Raw genomic sequence first — 23,358 nt, 5'->3', positions numbered from 1 at the left:
ATCCAACAATGAGCGTTATTAATGGCCACCACCAATTATCAATTGGAACACCATCCAGGAGGCCGAGTGGAAAGGCATCAAGAAACCCAGTGCTGAGCCCACAACAACACCCAACAGGAGAGACACCTGAAAGTGGATGTTATTAAAAAACCATGGCAACGGCCCCATGTGGATACAAGGACAGGACCAGCATCATACAAAGTTTGCATGGGAAATATCATCCTGTGAAAACATCTAGGCCATTTAAAAGCCATTGGGTCACAGGCCTTACAGGAGCAATCTATACCCAGCATCTATCCATAGAGACCAGTTTGTCTTGGAGCTGCAAGGCACGATCTAGTCTGTCAAAGCAGAGACTCAGTCACAAAATTTCAGTTGGCAGCACAAGTTGGATGTGCGCCCGCCAACAATTAAGAAACCAAGATAAATTAATTAAACTGCAATTGACTGGGATTTTATGTTCAAGGCATGCCTGAAGTTGACGTAGCGGGAATGAATGTGAAAACCGTTCCCATAATCCTGAGATTATGTCAGCTGGCCAATTAATGGCCGTCTAATCTGTCAAAGGCTGAGTTCTGATGGAGAGGTTGGACATCTCTCTCCATAGATGCTGTCAGATCTATTGAGTTTTTCCAGCACTTCCTGTTTCCCTCAGGAATTTGCTAGTTTCAATAAGATCTTATTCTTTTTATCCAATGAATATAGGACCAACCTACTCAACCTCTGCTCACAGGATAATCTTTTCATCCCAGAAATTAGTATAGTAAACCTTCTCTGAATTGCTTCCAATGAAGTCTATCATTCCTTAAGCACGGAGCCTAAAACTTTCCACAGTACTCTAAGTGCAGTCCTGAACAATTATAGCGAGACTTCCCTACTTTTATGTAGCATTAACCTGACAATAAAGGCCAATATTCCATGTGCCTTCCAAGTGCTTCTTGCAGGTGCATGCTCACATTTTGTGATTCGCATACAAACACAGATAGATGCCTCTGCTGATTAATTTTGTTCTCTCTCCACAAATTCTATCTGACCATTTCCAGCATTTTCTGTTTTTATTTCAGATTTCCCAGTATCCACGGTAACCTGTCTTTCATCAGATGGAGATAGTTGGATTCTGTTTTGTTGGAGATAGTCATTGCCTGACACATATCAGGCACAACTGTCATTTGTTACATACCAATTCAAACCTGAATGTTGGCCAGGTCTTGCTGCATGTGGGTACTGACTGCTTCAGTATCTGAAGAGTTACAAATGATACTGAAAACTGTGCAGTCATCAGTAAACATCCCCACTTCTGACCTTATGTTGGAATAAATCATAGAATTCCCACAGTGCAACAGGAGGCTACTTGGCCTATCGAGGATGGTTGGGCCTAGGACACTACCCTGAAGAAATCCCACAGTGATATTCTGGGACTGAGATGACTGGTCTCCAACAATCATAACTGTCTTTCTTATTACCCAGTATGACTCCAACTAGTAGATTTTTCTCCCAATTCTCACTGGATGTGTATGTATATTTAATATATTAAATATGCATATTTAATATATTAAATATGTATATTTAATATACACAATGCACAAATAAATTCAGAATCAGTTGAAACAAAGATGTGAGGGTTAGGTGTACTGGCTACAGTAAATTGCCCCTTAGTGTCAGGGGAACTAGCTAGACTAAATGTATGGGGTTGTGGGAATGGGGTCGTTGTAGGATTGTGGATCCTACAACGATGGGACGAATGGTCTCCTTCTGTACTGTTGGATTCTTAAAACGACTTTTTTTCATACAAGCTACCATGAATTTTCTTAATATCCCTTTATTTCTTTCAGTGAGTCCGACTTGTTTCCCTTGGACTCTAGGACTATCTGGGCTGCAGAAGAAGGGTGGCTGGTATTCGATATTACAGCCACAAGTAATCATTGGGTGGTGAATCCAAACAATAACCTGGGCCTCCAGCTATTTGTGCAGACAACAACCGGTAAGATTCAGACTTTGGCACTATGCGATGTTTGAACTATGGAAAAAAAATTAATTAGCGAGCTCCATTGTCACTGAACCTTTGTCTGCATTTATATGCCAATATCTGTATATGCCTTTGTAGTTTGTACTGGTATCTTCACCTGTATCGATATGGATATATGAGCCAGTGAGGATATTTTTAATCCAATGTGCTCAGCAAAAGGTGGATGGGATTGGGCCATTAGATCCTTTTGCTTTTGCTGGGCTTAGTGGAGGGTTAAATCAGACAGGGTAAAATGACCAATTCAATTCGATCCCCAAATTCCCATTGGGGAGGGGGGGTTAGTTTAAACTTACCCTTTATATCTCTGCCTATACGTGCGTCAAAACTGTATCAACATCTGGAAATGTACATCTGTGTGTATGTGTGACTGCATCTGTACAAAAATGAGGACAATAAAATAGAACTATAAATAGAAATACTGGCTTATGAAGAGCTACAAGACACATACAAAAAGAGCAATAAATATAGACACTTATTATTCATTCATGGGATGTGGACATTGGCAGCAAGGTCAGAATTGTTGCCCATCCTAATTGCTCCTGAGAGGTTGTTAGTGAGCTGCCTTCTTGAACTGCTGTTGCTTACATGATGTAGGTCTGGGCCAATAGCCTTCGCAGTATTCAGTTCCTTCAGCCATTTCTTGATATAATTTTGAGTCTTCACATTGAGGATACTCCATTACGTTGTGCTGCACTGCCAGTGCATCAAATGGGATAGATTTTAAACGATCTAGCAAGTCAAGATGGGCATCCATAAGATGCTTCGGGCCATAAGCAGCAGCAGAACTGTGCTCAACCACAGTTTATAACCTATTCGCCTGGCGTATCCCCCACTCTACCTTTATCACCGAGCAAGGGAATAACCCTGGTTCAACGAGGAGTGAAGAGGGCATGCCAGGGGCAACACCAGGCATAGCTAAATATGAGGTGCCAACTTGATGAAGCTACAACACAGGATTACTTACATGCTAAAAAACATAAGCAGCAAGTAAAACACAAAACTAAGTAATTCCACAACCAATGGATCATTTCTAAACTCTGCAGTCCTGCCTCCTCCGGAGGTCTCTGGTACCACAGATGTCAGGCTTCAGCTAATTTGATTCATCCCATATGATATCAAGAAACAACTGTCGGCACTGGATACTGCAAAGGCTACGGGTCCTGACAACATTCTGGCAATAGTATTGAAGACTTGTCGTCCAGAACCTACTGCACCCCTAGCCAAGCTGTTCTAGTACAGTTATGACACCCACATCAACCCAGCAATGTAGAAATTCTTGAATACAAGAAACAGGACAATCCAACCCAGTTAATTACTGTCACATTAATCTACACATGATCATCAGTAAAGCCATGGAAAGAGTCATTAACAGCGCTATCAAGTGGCCCTTGCTGAGCAATAACCTTTTCGTTGATGCTCAGTTTGGTTCCATCAGGGACACGCAACCTTGGTTCAAACATAGAGAGAAGAGCTGAACACCAGAGGTGAGGTGAGACTGACTATCATTTACATCAAGGTTGTATTTGACCGAGTGTGACATCAAGGAGCACTAGAAAACCTGGAGTCAATGGGAATCGGGGAGAAACCCTTTGCTGGTTGGTGTCACACCTGGCACAAAGGAAAATGGCTGTGGTGGCTGGAAATTTATCATCTCAGTTCCATTACATCTCTGCAGAGTTCCTAAGGGTAGTATCTCAGGGCCAACCATTTTCAGACACTTCATCAATGGCCTTCCTTCCATCATATGGTCACAAGTGGGAATGTTTGTTGATGACTGCACATTGTTCAGCACCATTTGCGACTCCTTAGATATGGAAGTAGTCCATGCCCAAATGCAGCAAGAGCTGGATAATTTCCAGGCTTGCGCTGATAAGTGGTAAGTAACATTCACACCACACAAGTGCCATGCAATCTCCATCTCCAACGAGAACGAATCTAACCACCTTCCCTTGACATTCAGTGGCATTATCATTGAATCCACTATCCACTATCAACATCCTGAGAGTTACCATTGACCAGAACTGAACTGGACTAGGAAAGCTACAAGAGCAGATTAGAGGCTAGGAATTCTGTAGCAAGTAACTCATGTCCTGACTCCCCAGAGTCCATCCACCATCTACAAGGCACAAATCCGGAGCGTGATGGAAATTCTCCACTTGCCTGAATGAGCACAGCTCCATCACTCAAGATGTTCAACACTGTCCAGATCAAAGCAACCCACTTGATTTGCACCACTTCCACAAACATTTATTCCCTCCAACACTGATGAACAATGGCAACAGTGCAGGAACTCACAATGGTTCCCTAGGCAGCACCTTCCAAACCCATGACTGCTACCATGAAGGAACATTGCTCTGAAGGCTCATGATTCCAAATAAACACATTGGACTTTAACCTGGTGTTGTGAGACTTCTTATCTTGTCCTTCTAGGTAGGGATTGGCCACAGTCACAGATGACTGTAGACTGTACTCCCCTTTGAGAAGGAGAACTGATGGGTGGTGACTTAAACTGAGGGTGACCACAGGGGGCAAAGTTGAAAAGGTGGGCCTTCTTAATAAGGCTGGTACAGGAATTGAACCTGCGTTGTTGGCATTGCTCTGAATCACTAACCACCTGTCCAGTCAACCAAGCTGACCCCTGACTGGAAGGACATGGATGGAAGGACACCATCACCTGGATGTTCCCCTCCAAGTCACTCACCACCCTGACTTAGAAATGGTCTCACAACACAAGGTTAAAGTCCAACTGGTTTATTTAGTAGCACAAGCTTTCAGTGCACTGCCTGATGAAGGGGCAGTGCTCTGAAAGCTTGTGTTACCAAATAAACTTGTTGGACTCTAACCTGGTGTTCTGAGACTACTTACTGTGCTTACCCCAGTCCAATGCCGGCAACTCCACATCATGACTCAGTTCTTTTACTCCCTCCCTACTGGCACTGTGTGTATACTTACACCACAAGGACAGCAGTCGTTCTAGATGGGGATATGAGTGGAGCCTCCTCCTCAGTTACTTGTTTAGTTTTCTGCCACCATTCACAACTGGATATAGCAGGACTGCAGAATATAGATCTGATCCATTGGTTGTGGGAGCACTTAGATCTGTCTATTGAATGCTTTTAATGTTGTTTAGCATGCAAATCGTCCTTTATTGTAGCTTCATCAGGTTGGCACCTCACTTTTAGTGTGCCAGGTTCTGCACCTAACATGGCCTCCTGCATTCTTCACTGAATCAGGTTAATCCCTTGGCTTTATGGAGTGAAGGATATGCTGGAAAATGCGATTGCAGATTGTGTTTGAACATGTAATAATCTTACTGGGGCTAGTCTTCTGTCAACATCACCTTTTATTTATAACATATCCAAAGGGGTGGCACAGTGGTGAGCACTGCTGCGTCACAGTGTCAGGGACCTGGGTTCAATTCCAGCCTTGGGTGACTGTGTGAAGTTTGCACGTTCTCTTTGTGTCTGTGGGTTTCCTCCGGGTGCTCCGGTTTCCTCCCACAGTCCAAAGTGGTTAGCTGGATTGGCCGTGCTAAATTGTCCCTTAGTGTCCCATAATGTACATATCAGGGGACTTAGTGGGGTTATATGTGGGGTTGTGTGCAAGGGCCTGTGTGGGATCCTCTGTTGGAGAATTGGTGGATACTTGATGAGCTGAATGGTCTCCATCTGCATTGTAAGGATTCTATGATTCAAAGTGCCGCTTGGTGGCTTTAGAGTATAGGTCAACCCTGAAATCTTTTGATTGTTGGCCTGAGTGAAGTCAGATGATTTTAAACCTCCTGCTATTCCTTCCTACAGCCTCTACTTGTCTAATAGGAAAGTTTCTATTCTACAAAGCTCATGGAGAGATTTATTGATGATCCCTTTTGGTCATCATAACAGAATACCATTCAGCTGCTGAATACCATCCACACTGCCTCATGGATTCCCAGTTTTGAGTTACTAGATCTCTCCTGAATCTATCCTATTTAGCATGGTGGTCATGCCAAATAACATAATGGAGGGCATGCTCAGTGTGAAGAAGTGATTCAGCTTTACGAAGACTGTGTCACTCTTACCTATACTGTCTAGGAAAGATACGGCTACGTCAGGTAGCTTGGTGAGGACCTGGTCTGGTAGGTTTTTCCTCATTGTTGGTCACTTATCACCTGCTGCAGGCAAAATCTGGCTGATATATCCTTCATAAAAAATAGGAGTAGGCCATTTATCCACTCCAACCTGCTCCGCTATTCAAGAAGATCATGATTTACCTGATTATTGCATTAACTTCATATCCCTTCCTAACCCCAATAACCCTTGACTCCCTCATTGATCAACAAAATGTCTATATGAGCAATGGCCTCATGGTATTATCATTGGAACAATTAATCCAGAAACTCAACTAATGTTCTGGGGACCCAGAATCGAATCCCGCCACTGCAAATGGTGGAATTTGAATTCAATTAAAAAAATCTGGAATTAAAAATCTACTGATGACCATGGTACCGTTGTCAGAAAAACCCATCTTTCATGCCCTTTAGGGAACAGAATTTGCTGTCTTTACCTGGTATGGCCTACATGTGATTCCGGAGCCATAACAATGTGGTTGACTCTCAAATGCTCTTGGGCAACTAGGGATGGGCAATAAATGCTAGTCAGCCAGTGATGCCCATGTCCCATAAGTGAATAAAAAACATATATTCATTGATCCAACCTTAAATGCTCTCTGAGAAACAGTATTCCAAAGTCTCACAACATTTGATCTTAATTGGGGTATTCCTGGAGCAGGATTTTCTGGCTGTGCTCACCCCAAAGTTGGAAAATCCCTCCTGAAGTCAACGGATCTTTGCAAGGTCTGCCCCCTGTCCACTGATTCCTGTGGAGGGTGAGACGGGAAAACTACCCACTTTATTTTTCAATTGTATTCCCAGTTCTCAACTACAAGGAAAAAAATCCGTCTAGCATCCACCCTTTCAAGTCTGCTCAGAATCTTGCCGTGCCTGCATTTGCAGCAGGTGCAAATGGCAACATAGGAGCAAAATTCCATGAAATGCCAAAAATGAGCTTTTCACTGGTGACTTTTTGTGTCTCAATGCCCTGCCCCCAACATTGATATAAAATCTCATCGGCAGGCTTCCTCGCATATTGGGATTTCCCCCATTGGTGAGATTTACAACAAATCTGGAGCAATGTGAGCGAGGCAAAGAGACCCTAGTGGGGACATATGGGTAGGTGCAGCCCTCAGGGGAGGTCCAGGAAGAGGATATGCCATAGCAGTACCCTGGCACTGGCCTGGCACTGCCAGTGGGGGCTTCCTCCAAGAGCTTAATGGTGTGGCATGTTAGGGGAGAGAAGGTGGGGCGGGGGGAATGGTGCAGTTCTACATTTTCATTTTTTGTACTGTAAATGAAGGTACCCAGATATCTGACAGGCCAATGTTGACAGTTGGGTGAGCTCCGTCAGTGTGACAGTGTGAGTCACACCTCCAGCCCTTTTCTCTGTGCTGGACAATATGGAGAGACAAACTGGCAGCACAGCTGGTGTGCTGCACACCACTTTTCACAACTGAGACAGCACTTAGGAAAAAACCCAAAAAATTCCACGCTATGGGTTTCAACAAGATCACCTCTCATTCTTATAAACCTCAATAACCTGTTTAGCTCTTCCTCATTAGTCAACCATTTCGTCCCAGTAATCAGCTGTATGAATTTTCTTTGAACTGCTTCCAATGCATTTATATCTTCCTTCACTAAGGAGATGAAAACTGCATTTGCATTGTAATCCAGATGTGGTCTTACTGTATTTTATTCATTTGTGGGACACGACTGGCTAACATTTATTGCCTATCCCTCATTGTCCGAGGGCAATTGAGAGTCAGCCATGTTGCTGTGGCTCTGGAGTCTTGACCAGTCCAGTAAGAATGGCAGATTCACTTCCCCAAAGGACATGACTGAACCAGATGGGTTTTTCCGACAATTGACAATTGTTTCATGTTCATCAGTAGATTCAAATTCCAGATTTTTTTTGTTGAATTTAAATTCCACCATCTGCCGTGGTGGGATTTGAACCCAGTTCCCCAGAACGTTAGCTGTGTTTCTGGATTAATAATCTAGCAATAATATCACTAGGCCAACACTTCCCTGAAACTAAGGCTTTGTACAAAAGGAGCAGCACTTACCTCTTTTTATGCCTCATTTCCCTTGCATTCTTTGTCCACCATTATTTCTGGATTCTTTTTGTCTCTTCTACTGTGAAGACAGAAACAAAATTTCAATTCAATGTCACTTCCATCTCCTTATTTCCTATTATAATTTCTCCTTACTCTGTCTCAGAACTACCCATGTTTACTTTTGCTAATCTCTTCTTTTCTACATGCCTATAGAAACTTATACAATCTGTTTTTATGGCCCACATTTTCATTCATGAGGCAGATAATGAAAGTCAGGAAAATTCTGAAAGTGCCTGAAAAGGTGGTATCTTCATTACCCTGGGTGGGTGCAGGCTGGAGTCAGGCAGGTGGCTCCAGAAAAATGTTTGGATGTAGCCAGAGGGACTGGTGACTGACTGTTTAAAAGGCTACCTGATGGCAATAAGACTTTGTCCCAGACATAATAAAAACAGCAAGGCTCTCTGGCCCTCATCTCTTGCACTCTCCTCGCCCTATCCATGATACCTCATGCTCTCACCCACCCTTTCTGGCCTGTCATACTCCTTATGACAATCTATGCTCTTCCACCCACTCCCTTCATCATGGCCACTCATGCCCCCAGTGCCAAGCTATGGCAATTCCATGCCCATTGTCCCACTATATATAGGATAAATGAACCCTCGAGTGACAATAAAAAGTATTTTAAAAAGTTTTAAAAAGTAATTCATTCATAACTTTCTATGTTAGAAAAGTCATTCACTTAGAAGCCATGAGTGTTAAATTATAGAAGAAACTATCATAGAAAATCATAAAAACCCAACAGTACAGAAAGAGGCCATTCAGCCCATTGAGTCTGTACCAAACACAAACCCACCCAGGCCCTAGCCCTAATCATCCAGATCCTTTAAAATATCAAAATCAAAAACTGCAAACCCTTGAAACAATTTAACCTCCTGCAAACAAACATTGTGAAATTGATTTCTTTTGATATTTGATACAGTTGGATGATGGACACTTCTATTGCCTTCTAAATGAAATTACTTTATTTTAACATTAGAATGTTATGAATGAAATACATGTTTGAAAGTTCCGTAGCCTTCACAACTCCCCTGAGGGCCCATGAACCATGATTCTTTCAAAACATGGCCCAAATCCATGAAAATTGCTGAGGAGAAGATCATGCCTATTTACAGCCAGGTTTGGAGTGCCAGATGTGGGCTTTTGACAAGAACTAGTCCAAACCCTTTAAAGGCATTCCTGAAATTCTGACAGCCCAGAAATGTGGTCAGCAATCCGAGAACTGGAATCCACTTGCCATTTTTAAAGCGCTACCAAGTCATCCTGATTTGACGAAAATCCAGGCCATGTCTCTAATTTACTTATTTTCTCTTCCATTTATCAATTTCTTGGCCCTCCTTTTCTGAAGTCTAAAATCCTTTCAATCTTTATGTTTATTACTCTTCTTTTGTAATACTTTAATATCATCTAATACTATGTATAACTTTTCTTGTTAGCCACGGTCAAACCGCTTTTCCTGTGGGATTTGATTCCTTGACAAAATTCTTTATATGTTTATCAATCGGAAAGATTTTATGTAGAGCATGCCTCAGGAGATTAATGAAGAAGTGAGGTTTATTATACAGAGCATTAATTTGGTATGGTTGAAACTTGATGCATGGAAAGACCTCTTGTGATTTGATGCTTTGTTCTTGATTCCATGCTCCTTCATTAAAGTATATTTTGAGACTTTTTAAAAAACTCTTTCTAATCCCCAATCAACCAAGCAACATTACTTTACAATTATCTAAGTATAATGCTTCCATAATTTAACTGTAGCAGGCTTTATTTAGTGTCAACTTTAACAGGAGCATTAATGTGACAAATCCCAAGGTACATTGCAGATAGAAGGATACCATTTAGCTCATCAATTCTATACTGGCTCTTTCAATGAGCTGTTAAGTTAATCTCACTCTTCACCATAAGAATTAGGAACAGGAGCAGCCCATTCAGCCCCTCAAATGTGCTCCACCATTCAGCAGGATCATGGCTGATCTGACGATGTTCTTCATGTCTGCTTTCCTGCCCTTTCCCCATAATCCTTGATTCCCTTACTAATTAAAAATCTATCTCAGCCTTAAATATAAACAAAGACTTAGCCCCCACAGCAAGGAGATCCAAAGACTTAAACCTCTCAGAGAAGAAATTCCTTTTCATCTCAGTCTTAAATTGAGGCTGCTTTAGTCTGATCCTAGACTCTCCTGTGAAGGGAAACATCCTCTAAGCATTTACCCTGTCAAGCCCCTTAAGAATCCTATGTATTTTAAATGGATCACCTCTTATTGTTCTAAATTCTATTAAGTAGAATCCCAACCTGTTTAATCTTTACACATAAGACAGTCTCTCCATCTGGGGATCATCCTACATAAGAACATAAGAACATAAGAAATAGGAGCAGGAGTAGGCCATCTAGCCCTTCGAGCCTGCCCCGCCATTCAACAAGATCATGGCTGATCTGAAGTGGATCAGTTCCACTTTCCTGCTTTCTCCCCATAACGCTTAATTCCCTTGTCTATCAGAAACCTATCTACCCGTGACTTAAATATATTCAGCGATGATATATTATTATTATATTATGATGCTATATTATTATTATATATATATTTAATTTTGTCCCCTTACCACTCTGAGTACTCTAAGATATGGTCTCTCCAGTATCTTGTATAGTTGTAGCTTCCCTAGTCTTCCTAAGACTTCCCTATTCTCATACTCCAACCTGCCTGAGATAAGAGCAACATTTTATTAGCCTTCCTGATTACCTGCAACACCTGTGTGCTAGCTTTCTGTGTTATATGTACAAATACCCCCAAGTCTCTTCGTGTTGCAACTTTCTGCAGTTTTTCTCCATTTAAATAAAACAGTATTCTTTTGTACTCCCTTTCGAAATGAAGAACCTCACATTATACTCCTGCATTATACTCTATTTGTCAACTTTTTGCCCACTTACTTAACCTATCAGTATCTCTTTGTAAATTGTTTGTATCCCTCTCGCAACTTGCCTTTCACACTACTTTTGTGTTGTCAGCAAATTTAACTGCAGTATATTTGCTTCCTTCCTCCAGTTCATTAATATATATTGTAAACAGTTCGGTCACAGCATTGATCTGTTATGCCTGCCGCAAGGTCTATTTTAACCCTTATACAATGGACAAAGAATTGTGAGTAGGTTTCTTGTTAGTACAACCAATATTTATTTAAATCACCCACCCAACCAACAATAAGTTACCTTACAGAAACTACTGAAGTTCAAGTCCAATACTAGATCTTGACTTAACTTTGTGTAACTGGCAAGTACCCAAGCAGATATTGGCCTTTATCTGTGCGCTGGTCTCTGTAGTCCTCTGCATAGTCTGGTCCTTTGGTCTGGCCTGGCTCTGGGTTTCCTTCCTTCTCGGTTGGTGGCTCTCCTTGTGCTGATGGTCACTGGCGACTGTCACCGTTGTTGTAGCTCATTCATGCGGTCAGAGAGAGAGAGAGGGAGCTTCTGTTGTGCAGCAGTTTTTATCCCTCCTTGGTTTCGCGTCCTTTTTGGGCAGTCTCCTGATTCTTGTCAATCAATCAGTCAGGGCTTGATCATTCTGATTGATAAGAGTCCAATCAGGTGCTGCTAAACCGATTGATGGATGTGTGCCCAATGGCCATGCCTGTAGGTGCTGGAGGCACATAGGTCACATACCTCTTTCCAAATAAGAGGTTAAGGCTCCCCTTTGTCTGGTAAACAAGTTTATTTGACCAGAGAGTGTCCATTCTCTTTGGGATGGCCTATTTCTTGTGTATTCAGGCGTCTTGAGCGCAGCCTATCTATCTCAGTCTTTTAAGCTGCAGTCTGCGGTTTTAGTGCTTGTCCAATTATCTCTGCATGCTCTGTAAATCACCACTTTAGATGGTCCATTCGGTCACAGATCCGTGTGGAACCCCACTGGTTGGCAATCTGAGAAATAGCCCTTTATCCCCACTCACTGTTTCTTGCCCATTAGTTAATTCTCTATCCATGCCAATATACTACCTCCAACACCATGGATTCTCAAACGCCTTCTGGAAGTCTAAAAAAGATGTGCAGGTGAGGTGGACTGGCATTGCTAAATTTCCCCTTAGTATCAAATGTTCAGTGGATTAGTCATAGTAAATGCATAAGGTTGCAGGGTTAGGGTGAAGGGGAGGGGCCTGGGTGGGATGTTCTTTTGGAGAGTCGGTGCACACTTGATGGGCCAAATAGCCTCTTTCTGCACTGTAGGGATTCTATTCAAACTTATCTACTGGTTCCCTTCTATCCATCTGGTCAAGACTTCCTTGAAACATTGTAATAAATTATTGACAAAATGATTTTCCTTTCATGTAGTCATACTGACTCTGCTTGATTAGATTATGATACCCAAATGTGCTGCTATTATTTCTGTAATAACTGATTCCAACAATAGATGTTCGGCAAAACGATTTATAGTTACCCAACTTTTAGCCTCCTTCCCTTCTTGTATAGGAATGTCACAATGGCAGTTTTCCAATCCTCCAGAATTTGGAAAATTACAATCAATGTATCTGCTATATCTGAAGCTACTTCTTTTAGGATGCAAGCCATCAGGACTAGGGATTTATCTGCCTTTAGCCCCATTAGTTTGTCTAATTCGAAGGAGAGTCCAAAGAGCTTCTATAAATACATAAAGAGCAAAAGAGTATCTACAGAGAGAGTAGGGTCTCTTAAGGATCAACAAGGTATTTGAATTGCTTTGATTAACGGTGCTGTAATAGCAGTCCTGTTCCTGATTCTCATGGTGCTGTAATGACAGTCCTGTCCCTGATCCTCATGGTGCTGTAATAAGTCTTCTTTCTGAATCTCTTGATGCTGTAATAGCAGTCCTGTTCCTGATTCTCATGATACAATAGTAACAGTCCTGTTCTTGATTCTCATGGTGCTGTAATGACAGTCCTGTCCCTGATCCTCACAATGCTATACTAACAGTCCTGTTCCTGTTTCTTATGCGGCTGTAACGGCAGTTCTGTCTCTGACTCTCATGGTGTTGCAACAACTATCTTGGCCCCCAATTCTCATAGTGCTGTAGTGATAGTCCTGTTCCTGATCTTTTGATTTACCTCCAAAAATGAGAAAAAATTGCAAAGGCTGTTATTGGATCTGTTTCCACTATCCTATCAAGAAGTGCATTCCAAACTCCAATCACTCGTGCACTGTAGGAATGATATACTTTATGAAATATCATCTATGATATACTTTAAAAAGGGGCAGCACAGTGGTTAGCACTGCTGCTTCACAGTGCCAGGGACAATTCCAGCTTTGGGTGACTGTCTGTGTGGAACTCTTATTTCTTCCCCATGTCTGTGTGGGTTTCTGCCCTAGTCCAGCGATATGCAGATCAGTTAAATTGCCTCTTAGTGTAGATTAGATGGATTAGCCACAAGGTTTTTTATTAAATCAACTTTTTTTTGCCAATCACCTTAATCTGTGTCTCTGGTTATCAATCATTCAATCGCTGAAAACACTTTTTATTATATCTAAACATCCATGATTTTGAGCACCTCTATCTAATTTCCCCTTAACCTGCTCTATTCTAAAGAGAACAAGCTATTTTTGTTGGTTTCTCTCTGTAACTGAAGTCTTTAATACCCAGTAAATCTCATTTGCATTCCGTCCAAGACATAGATCTTTCTTGACAAATTTCACGCGTTATCAGTCAGCTATTTAGGTGAGGGGAAAAAGTCATCAGATCTTCTATAAATTGGTATGCATTTTTGGTGACCTTAGGAAACTGAATAAATACTTCAATTCTATAGATGGAAGAAAAGGGCAGAAGCAGTGGAAGTATGCATAAAGACATATATAATGGTGAATAAACTAATTTTTAATACATTTGTTTTTAAAGGACAAAGTGTCAATCCCAAGACGGCAGGTCTGATAGGAAGACTCGGGCCTCAGAATAAACAACCATTCATGGTGGCTTTCTTCAAAGCCACTGAGGTTCACATCCGGAGTGCACGATCAGCAGGTGGTAAACAGAAAAACCAGGGTCGATCTAGGTCTTCCAAGAGTCAGGAATCTTTAAGAACAACAAGTTTAGCAGGTAGACATGCACCTGAAGCATTGCCGTAATATTACAACTCAGTTTTTACTTGTCTGGCCTAAACAAATCATGGTGGAGCTTTTTCACTTGTTGAACATTTGAATTCAAAAACAATCTGTGAACTACGGTCTCTGAAAACCAGACATCTTAATGTAGTAAAGACCTTGATATTAGCTAGCATAATTTGTGTTTTTAAGAGGTTTATGTGCAACATTTCATGAGGCGGGGTGAGCCAGATTCAAAATCTTCAGTTAACAGGCAAAAGATGTGAGATTCCAATCAAGTGAAGTCTGAATATATAACAATCAGGGTTTTGATCTAAAAGATCTAACATCGGAAAATCAGAATAACCTGACTGAAGCATCAGAAATAAATCAATTCTTCACAAAATCTAGCAATGTTTTGAAGAGCATACACTTCAAAGAAAAATCTTCCAAACTGGAATTTTAACTGCTAACAGCAGATCAAGCATAAAATTTTGCCAGTGACAGGAGTTCACTTCAAAATCATTTTCTTTCCTGCCTAGTTGCATGAGAAGATGCAGATTATTGGTGGGATTTTCCAACCACGCTGGTCAACTCTCGCCCGAAATCAATGGATGTTTGCATGACCTGCCAAATTTTGTCCCACCTGCTATGATTCCCTAAGCAGCAGGATGGGACAATTCCACCCTAAATGTTTAATTGACTTACTAATATGCCCAGAAACTGCTTCACTCAGCCCCTGATGACATTCTCCAACTGCCTCTCCTCTCAACCCTGTGCCAATCTAGCCCTCAGACTCTGACTACCAATCACCGCCACCCCTCTCCCCTATGTAAGATGTTCTTACATCTCCAAACTGTCAAGGCCCCCTCATTATTTTATTATTTTATGCAGTTGAACTGAACCTTCTCTCAGCTTCCTCTGTCTCAAAGATAAAAACCCCAGCCTATCCAATCTCGAAGCTGGGAGACTAAAAAAAATAAGAAGTGACAAAAGTGGAAAAATGAAGCTTTAAAAAAAGTTCGGTGAGAAGCTTTGCAGGAAAGACAAAAGAGCCAATGATTAAAAAAAACATGTACTGGAAATCCTTTCTGCTCTCTAGGAAGGCTCAGAGGCTTGAGGAAAAAAGTGGCGTTAAAAAATGGGGCCAGACACAACAGCTGTAATAGAAAGAGGAAGTATTTCAGGTTACGAAGACCTGAAATGATTGTTTCAATAATGCAGGCTTTGATCTCCTGTGGGCCGACCAATTCTTACTTTGATGTGATTTGGAATGTCAATGAAGCAGCCTCTTAAAACTCAATGGAGCAAGTGAAACAGTCAGCCTCTTGCCAACCAATGTATTTCAAAGAGGTTTGAAAACTCTTTCAAAGTCAAAAGGGAATATCCCAAGTGAAACTGACAGTCTTCTGTCAATCAAAGCAGTTCAAAGAAGTTTCAGAGCAGCTGGGACTTCTGAGAGAAAGCAACTGTCAGGTCCTTTCAATCAGAGCAGTTTACAGAGGTCGGATACCAAACAGGGCTTATGAAATTGATCAAGGGCAATCCCTACTATCCAATTACGTTCTGCTGTAATTTGGATGGATTCCAGGTGTCTAGAATTCTTACAGTGCAGAAGGAGACCATTCAGCCCATTGAGCCTGCACGAAAACAATCCCACCTGAGCCCGATGCCCATAATCCCATGTATTTACTCTGACTAAGGGGCAATTTAGCATGGGGTGGAGGCATAGATTTTAATGAGATCAGGCCACTTCAAGGGTTTTGAAGAACAGAGACAATAATGAAGACCTTTACCAGAATTGTGTCTGAAATCACCATACTCAATGTGACTTCCAGGGCAACAAAGAAGTCCAGCCACGAGAACCCCAACCTGGGGGAATCTCCTTAAGTCAAGCCATGCCCTCCCAACCTAAGGCCCCACCCTCCACCAAAGCCCCAACCCCCAGGTCTTTTGAGGAACCATTCCTCTTCAGCTTGAAAGCAGCAGAGGGTCTGTGGGCAATACTAGAGGCTGGACTTACTTCCTTGTCCCCCCCACCCCCTTAGAGTCCACAACACCTGGTCCCTCCCTGCTTCTCAGGAGGTGTGCTGTTTGGGCATCCGTGGAACTTCCATCGGGGGGAGTGGTAGGTGGCACCAGGAAGCCATAGATTGGGTTTCCAGCCCACTAATTATATTCAAATACATGTTAATCAGATTCAAACAGCTTTTCACCAGCTTTAGACAAGAACCTGATTTTTACAGACTGGCAGAGGTGAAACCATGATCGGGGGACAAGGCTAACCCATCGCACCTGGGGTGTGCAGACACCTACAATAGTGATTTGTCTAAGCTAGGGTAGAATAAAGGATCAGGGTAACTGATCCTTTATCTGATGTAATTTTTCAATACTATCTTGGCCTTTTGGCTAAGATGAAGCTTTAGATCAAGCCTGGGATGGAGTGTAATGTCTCATCCTGTTGCTTGGATCTTATTTAATCGAGCCTAAGATGGGATGCAATGTCTTGTCTTGTCAACTTGGATCTTGTTTGTCCCTCATGATTGGACCATGATTGGACTTAATTTGAATTTGATTAGAATTAAAGTACTGAAAGGTACCAAAAGAATAAAGGGGTGGGGATGGGGAGAAGATGCAGGATGGGATTGAAGCCTGGCGGGAATCCCAATTTTGCACTCGCCAGGTCAGGCCCCTAAGAATTGCCTCTCCCCGCTCATTTCTTGCAGTCTCATGCATAAACGACTAAATGTTGAGCTTACTCAAGCAATAGTCTTCAGGATCCTTAAGAGGGAGGGGGATCAGTCGCAGGTCGTGGTGCACATTGGAGCCAACAGAGTAGGTAGGAGAAGGAATGGGGATTTAAAACAGGAATTTAGGGAGCTAGGATGGAAGCTGAGGGCCAGGACAAAACATGTTGTCATCTCTGGTTTGTTGCCAGTGCCACATGCTAGCGAGTTGAGGAACAGGGAGAAGAGTGCAGATTAACATATGGCTGCAGGGATGGTGTAGGAGAGAGGGTTTCATTTATATGGATAATTGGAGCACATTCTGGGGAAGGTGGGACCTGTATAAACAGGACGGTTTGTATCTGAACCAGAGGGGCACCAATATGCTGGGAGGGAAATTTGCTGTGGCTCTTTGGGGGGGGTGGGGGTGGTTTAAACTAATTTGTCAGGGGGATGGGAAAATGAGCTGTAGTCCAAAAGCCAATGTTAAGGTACTGAGGAAGATATCAAGGTCACAGGAGTGTACAGGCAGACAGGATGGTGGGTTGAAGTGTATCTACTTCAATGCAAGAAACATCAGGAATAAGGTAGGTAACTTGGAGTGTGGATTGGTACTTGGGACTGTGATGTTGTGGCCATTATGGAGACATGGTTAGAACAGGGACAGGAATGGTCGTTGGCAGTTCCGGGATATAGATGTTTCAGTAAGAATAGGGAAGGCATTAAAAGAGATGGAGGAATAGCATTGTTAGTCAAGGATAGTTTAACGACTGCTGAAAGGCAGACTGCTGAAATTTCGAGGGGATCTGCCTATTGAGGTATTATGGGCTGAAGTTAGAAATAGGAAAGGATCGGTCACATTGTTAGGAGTTTTCTAAAGGCCCCCAAATAGTAATAGAAATATGGAGGAGGAAATGGCAAAGCAGATTACGGATAGGTGTGGAAGTCACAGGGTAGTTATCATGGGTGACTTCAAATTTCCAAATATTGATTGGAACCTTTACGGGACACTTTTTGTACAGTCTGTGCAGGAGGGTTTCCTGACACAATATGTGAATTAGCCAACAAGAGGTGGGGCCACATTGGACTTAGTACTGGGTAATGAACTGGGCCAAGTGTTAGATTTGTTTGCGGGAGAGCACTTTGGAGATAGTGACCATAATTCGGTGTCCTTCATTATTGCAATGGAGAGGAATAGGGTCACACAGCAGGGCAAGGTTTACAACTGGGGCGGGGTAATTATGATGCAATTAGGCAAGAATTAGGGAGCATAAAATGGGAACAGAAACTGTCAAGTATGGGCACAAACGAAAAGTGGAGCTTGTTCAAGGAACAAATATTGTGTGTCCTTGATAGGTATGTCCCTGTCAAGCAGGGAGGAAATGGCCGAGTGAGGGGGCCATGGTTCACAAAGGAGGTTGAATGTCTTGTCAAGAGGAAAAAGGAAACATATGTAAGAATGAAAAAACAAGGTTCAGTTGGGGCGCTTGAGGGTTACAAGGTAGCTAGGAATGAGTTGAAAAAAAGGGCTTAGGAGAGCTAGAAGGGGGCATGAGAAGTCCTTGGCGGGTCAGATAAAGGAAAATCCCAAGGCTTTTTACTCTTATGTGAGAAATAAAAGAATGACCAGGGTGAGGTTAGGGACAGTCAAGGATAGTAGTGGGAATTTGTGCATGGAGTCAGAAGAGATAAGAGAGGCATTGAATGAATACTTCTCTTCAGTGTTCACTAAGGAGAAGGGCCATGTTTTTGAGGATGAGAGTGTGATACAGGCTGATAGGATGGAGGAGCTAGATGTTCTGAGGGAAGATGTATTATCAATTTTGAAAAACTTGAGGATCAATAAGTAAGTTCCCTGGGCCAAATGGGATATATCCCAGAATACTTTGGGAAGCAAGGAATGAGATTGCAGGAACAAATGTCACTTTAGCTTTAATCTTTGGGTCCTCATTGTCCACGGGGATTGTGCCAGAGGACTGCAGAGTGGTGAATGGTGTTCCTCTCTTCAGGAAAGGAAATAGGAATGACCCTGGTAATTATAGGCCAGTTAGTCTTACTTTGGTGGTCGGTAAGTTAATGGAAAGGGTCCTGAGAGATATTTGGAAAGATGCAGCTTAATCCGGGATAGTCAGCATGGTTTCATGAGGGGTAAGTCCTGCCTCACAAATTTGATTGAATTCTTTGAGGAGGTAACTAAGTGTGTAGACGAAGGTAGAGCAGTTGATGTTGTATGCATGGATTTTAGTAAGGCGTTTGATAAGGTTCCCCATGGTAAGCTCAAGAAGAACGTAAGGAGGTGTATGATAGAGGGAAGTTTGGCCGATTGGATATGTAACTGGCTGTCTTGTAGAAACAGTAAAAAGTCTGACACCACCAGGTTTTAGTCCAATCGGTTGGACTAAAACCTGGTGTTGTCAGACTTTTTACTGTGTTTACGCCAGTCCAACGCCAGCATTCCCACATCATGTCTTGTAGAAGACAGAGGGTGGAGGTGGAGGGAAAATTTTCAGACTGGAGGCCAGTTACCAGAAGTGTACCACAGTGCTGGGTCCTCTGCTATTTGTGATTTTTATCAATGACTTGGAAGAGGGGGCTGAAGGGTGGGTTAGTGAATTTGCTGATGACACCAAGATTGGTGGAGTAGTGGATGAGGTGGAGGACTCTTGTAGGCTGCAAAGAGACATTGATGGGATGCAGAGCTGGGCCGAAAAGTGGCAGAAGTTTAACCCTGATAAATGCGAGGTGATTCATTTTGGTAGGACAAACTTGAATGCGGATTACAGGGTCAATGGCAGGGTTCTGAGGAATGTGGAGGAACAGAGAGATCTTGGGGTTCATATCCACAGATCTCTGAAGGTTGCCACTCAAGTGGATAGAGCCGTGAAGAAGGCTTATAGTGTGCTAGCGTTTATTAACAGGGGGTTTGAGTTTAAGAGCCGTGGGGTTATGCTGCAACTGTACCGGACTTTGGTGAGACCATATTTGGAATATTGTGTGCAGTTCTGGTCACCTCACTATAGGAAGGATGTGGAAGCATTGGAGAGAGTGCAGAGGAGATTTACCAGGACGCTGCCTGGTTTGGAGGGTAGGTCTTATGAGGAAAGGTTGAGGGAGCTGGGGTTTTTCTCTTTAGAGTGGAGGAGGATGAGCGGCGACTTAATAGAAGTTTATAAGATGATGAGGGAGACAGATAGAGTGGACATGCAGAGACTATTTCCTTGGGTGGATGTAGTTGTTACTAGGGGGCATAACTAGAAGGTTCATGGTGAGAGATATAGGAGGGATGTCTGAGGTAGATTCTTTACTCAGAGAGTGGTTGGGGGCACTGCCTGCTGTGATAGTGGAGTCGGACACTTTAGGAACTTTCAAGCAGTTATTGGGTAGGCACATGGAGCACACCAGAATGATAGGGAGTGGGAAAGCTTGATCTTGGGTTTGGACATAGCTCGGCACAACATTGAGGGCCAAAGGGCCTGTGCTGTGCTGTGCTGTTCTATGTTCAGTTCTATTTGCCACCTCACTTCACTGGAGGTTGTGCTTCCGAGATAGGTAATGGTATCTACTGCCTTCAGGCTTTTGTTATTGGTAGTTACAGTTAGACTTAATTTTCTTTTTATTGAGATAACTTTTTAGTTATTACTAGATCATCCACTCCTGAAGTGAGTACTACTTCCAGAGGTTACTGTTAATGGACTTTGAGAGGATGGCTAGGCTAGGGGTGTGCCTCTTCCTAATTCAGAATATATGCATACATATAGCTAGAAAAGATTGTTTACATTTGGTATTTGTGTTCATGTTTAAAGGGAGAATTGATGCTGGAAAGCTGGTTCTCATATAGGGCACAAGCACCTCTCCCTCCCACATTTCTACACATTCACCTCACTCCCTCACTCACAGTCTCATGTTTTGCTCTCACATTCTTTCTCACCCACCCACCTCTCTTTCTAATACACACTCACACCCTGACACACACACTCACCCACCCTCAAACACTCACCTTTCTCTTTCATACACACCTCTCCAAATCCCAAACTGTTTCTCCCACGTGCTCCTATGAAGCCTGAACCCCTGTCTTTCAGGCATGCCTCTCCGATGCCTGTACACCCCCACTCTCTTGCACACTCATGTTCGAGGCCCCTCATCTCTCCTTGTCATCTCTTTTTGCCGGCTCGATTCTCAGCATTAATCCTCACTGTTGGCCATGAACTTTTTGCCCAGCAACAGCAAAATGGTATAAATCAAATAGGCCAATCACAGAAAAACCTCTTGGATCAAAGGATGTTAATATGTCATCATATCAGCATTCAGTGCTCCTTGCTCTGATTCACCTATTTTACTGCAGTAATTCGTTTTAAATGGGTTAGTTGGTGCTTTTGAATTGGTGTTTGCTGGTCACACACAGCAGCCAGTTACGCCGACTACCTGGAGACCCTTCACAGACTCCTGGAGTTCTGCAGACCCCAGTTTGTTTAGTTTGTTTATTAGTGTCGTAAGTTACTGTGAAAATCTGCCACACTCCGCCACCTGCTCGGATGCACGAGGGAGAATTTAGCATGGTCAATGCACTTCACTTTCAGACTGTGGGAGGAAACCAGAGCACGCAGACAGTGACCCAAACTGGGAATCAAACCTAGGTCCTTGACGCTGTGAGGCAGCAGTGCTCACCACTATGCAGTGGGAACCCCTGTTTTAGATAAAACTGGTTTCTGCAAGAACACTTTGTCTAAAACAAACAGCTATTTGAAGTATCACACTCAGACTAAAAATTAAAAAGAGATTAACACCTTCAATATTAAATAAACATACGTATCTGTTGATCATATGAACAGTAAGAAGTCTCACAACACCAGGTTAAAGTCCAATGGGTTTATTTGGTAGCAAAAGACACTAGCTTTCGAAGCGCTGCTCCTTCATCAGGTGAGTGGGATTTCAATTCGCAAACAGGGCATATAAAGACACAAACTCAATTTACAAAATAATGGTTGGAATGCGAGTCGTTACAGGTAATCAAGTCTTAAAGGTACAGATAATGTGATTGGAGAGAGGGTTAAGCACAGGTTAAAGGGATGTGTATTGTCTCCAGACAGGACAGTTAGTGAGATTTTGCAAGCCCAGGCAAGTTGTGAGGGTTACGGATAGTGTGACATGAACCCAAGATTGCGGTTGAGGCCGTCCTCATGTGTGCAGAACTTGGCTATCAGTCTCTGCTCAGCGACTCTGCACTGTCGTGTGTTATGAAGGCCGTCTTGGAGAACGCTCACCGGAAGATCAGAGGCCGAATGCCCGTGAGCGCGGAAGTGTTCCCCAGCAGGAAGAGAACATTCTTGCCTGGTGATTGTCAAGCAGTGTTCATTCATCCGTTGTCGTAACATCTGCATGGTCTCCCCAGTGTACCATGACTCGGGACATCCTTTCCTGCAGCGTATCAGGTAGACAACGTTAGCCAAGTTGCAAATGTATGTACCATGTACCTGGTGGATGGTGTTCCCACGAGTCACAGAGTCACTGAGCAGAGACTGATAGCCAAATTCCACACACTGTTGGACTTTAACCTGGTGTTGTGAGACTTCTTACTGTGTTTACCCAAGTCCAACGCTGGCATCTCCACATCATGATATAAGAACAACAGAAATAAAAGCAGGTTTAGGCCGTATGGCCCCCTTCTGAATGCAGTAAGATCATGGCTGGCCTTTGAACTTACTTCCACTTTCTCCCCCCATCTCCTGATTCCCCAAGAGTCCATACATCTATCTATCTCAGCTTAAATTTACTCAACAAATGAGCAAATACAACTCTTTGAGGAGGAGAATTCCAAAGATTTACAATCCTCTCAGTGAAGAAATTCTTCCTTACCCTTGTCTTAATTGATCAACCCTTAGTACCATAATAATCCTTACAGTGCAGAAACAGGCCACTGTGCCAACCCAGATCATTCCACCCAGGGACGGCAAGATGCCTGCAATAATTAAAATGAAATTATATCTATCTGAAGTTTCACATAATACATATCTCACATATATTTGTAAACTGACTGATGTTTCTTAACTGTTCCATTTGGAAAATATTCTCCCCTCTGCACTATTCCCCCAAAATCCCACACTTTTCCAATGGCTAGTCTACCTAACCTACACATCTTTGAACACTCAGGGGCAATGCAATTTAGCATGGTCAATCAACCTAACCTGCACATCCTCGGACTTTGGGAGGAAATGGAAGGTCCTGGAGGAAACCAATGCAGACATGGGGAGACTGTGCAAAGTCCACACAGTCATCGAAAGCCAGAATTGAACCTTGGTCTATGGAGCTATGAGGCAACAGTGCTAACCACTGTGTTGTCCCTGTCCTGAGACAAGGTTACCCCCTTG

General features: G+C 42.8%; 1 protein-coding gene across 1 annotated transcript in view; it reads left to right on the top strand.

Moving 5' to 3' along the window:
* bmp7b (bone morphogenetic protein 7b) overlaps positions 1–23,358 on the top strand; it is a 142,071-nt gene that overhangs the window by 103,909 nt on the left and 14,804 nt on the right. Inside the window, exons 3-4 of the mRNA XM_080205127.1 lie at positions 1,833–1,981; positions 14,086–14,283. Of these exons, the coding sequence (XP_080061253.1) occupies positions 1,833–1,981; positions 14,086–14,283 (347 nt within the window). The remainder of the gene's footprint in view (positions 1–1,832; positions 1,982–14,085; positions 14,284–23,358) is intronic.

The sequence above is a fragment of the Carcharhinus amblyrhynchos genome, chromosome 16, assembly GCF_965287045.1.
Source record: "Carcharhinus amblyrhynchos chromosome 16, sCarAmb.v2.hapA, whole genome shotgun sequence".
NCBI lineage: Eukaryota > Metazoa > Chordata > Chondrichthyes > Carcharhiniformes > Carcharhinidae > Carcharhinus > Carcharhinus amblyrhynchos.
This window is presented reverse-complemented; position numbering and strand designations above follow the sequence as displayed.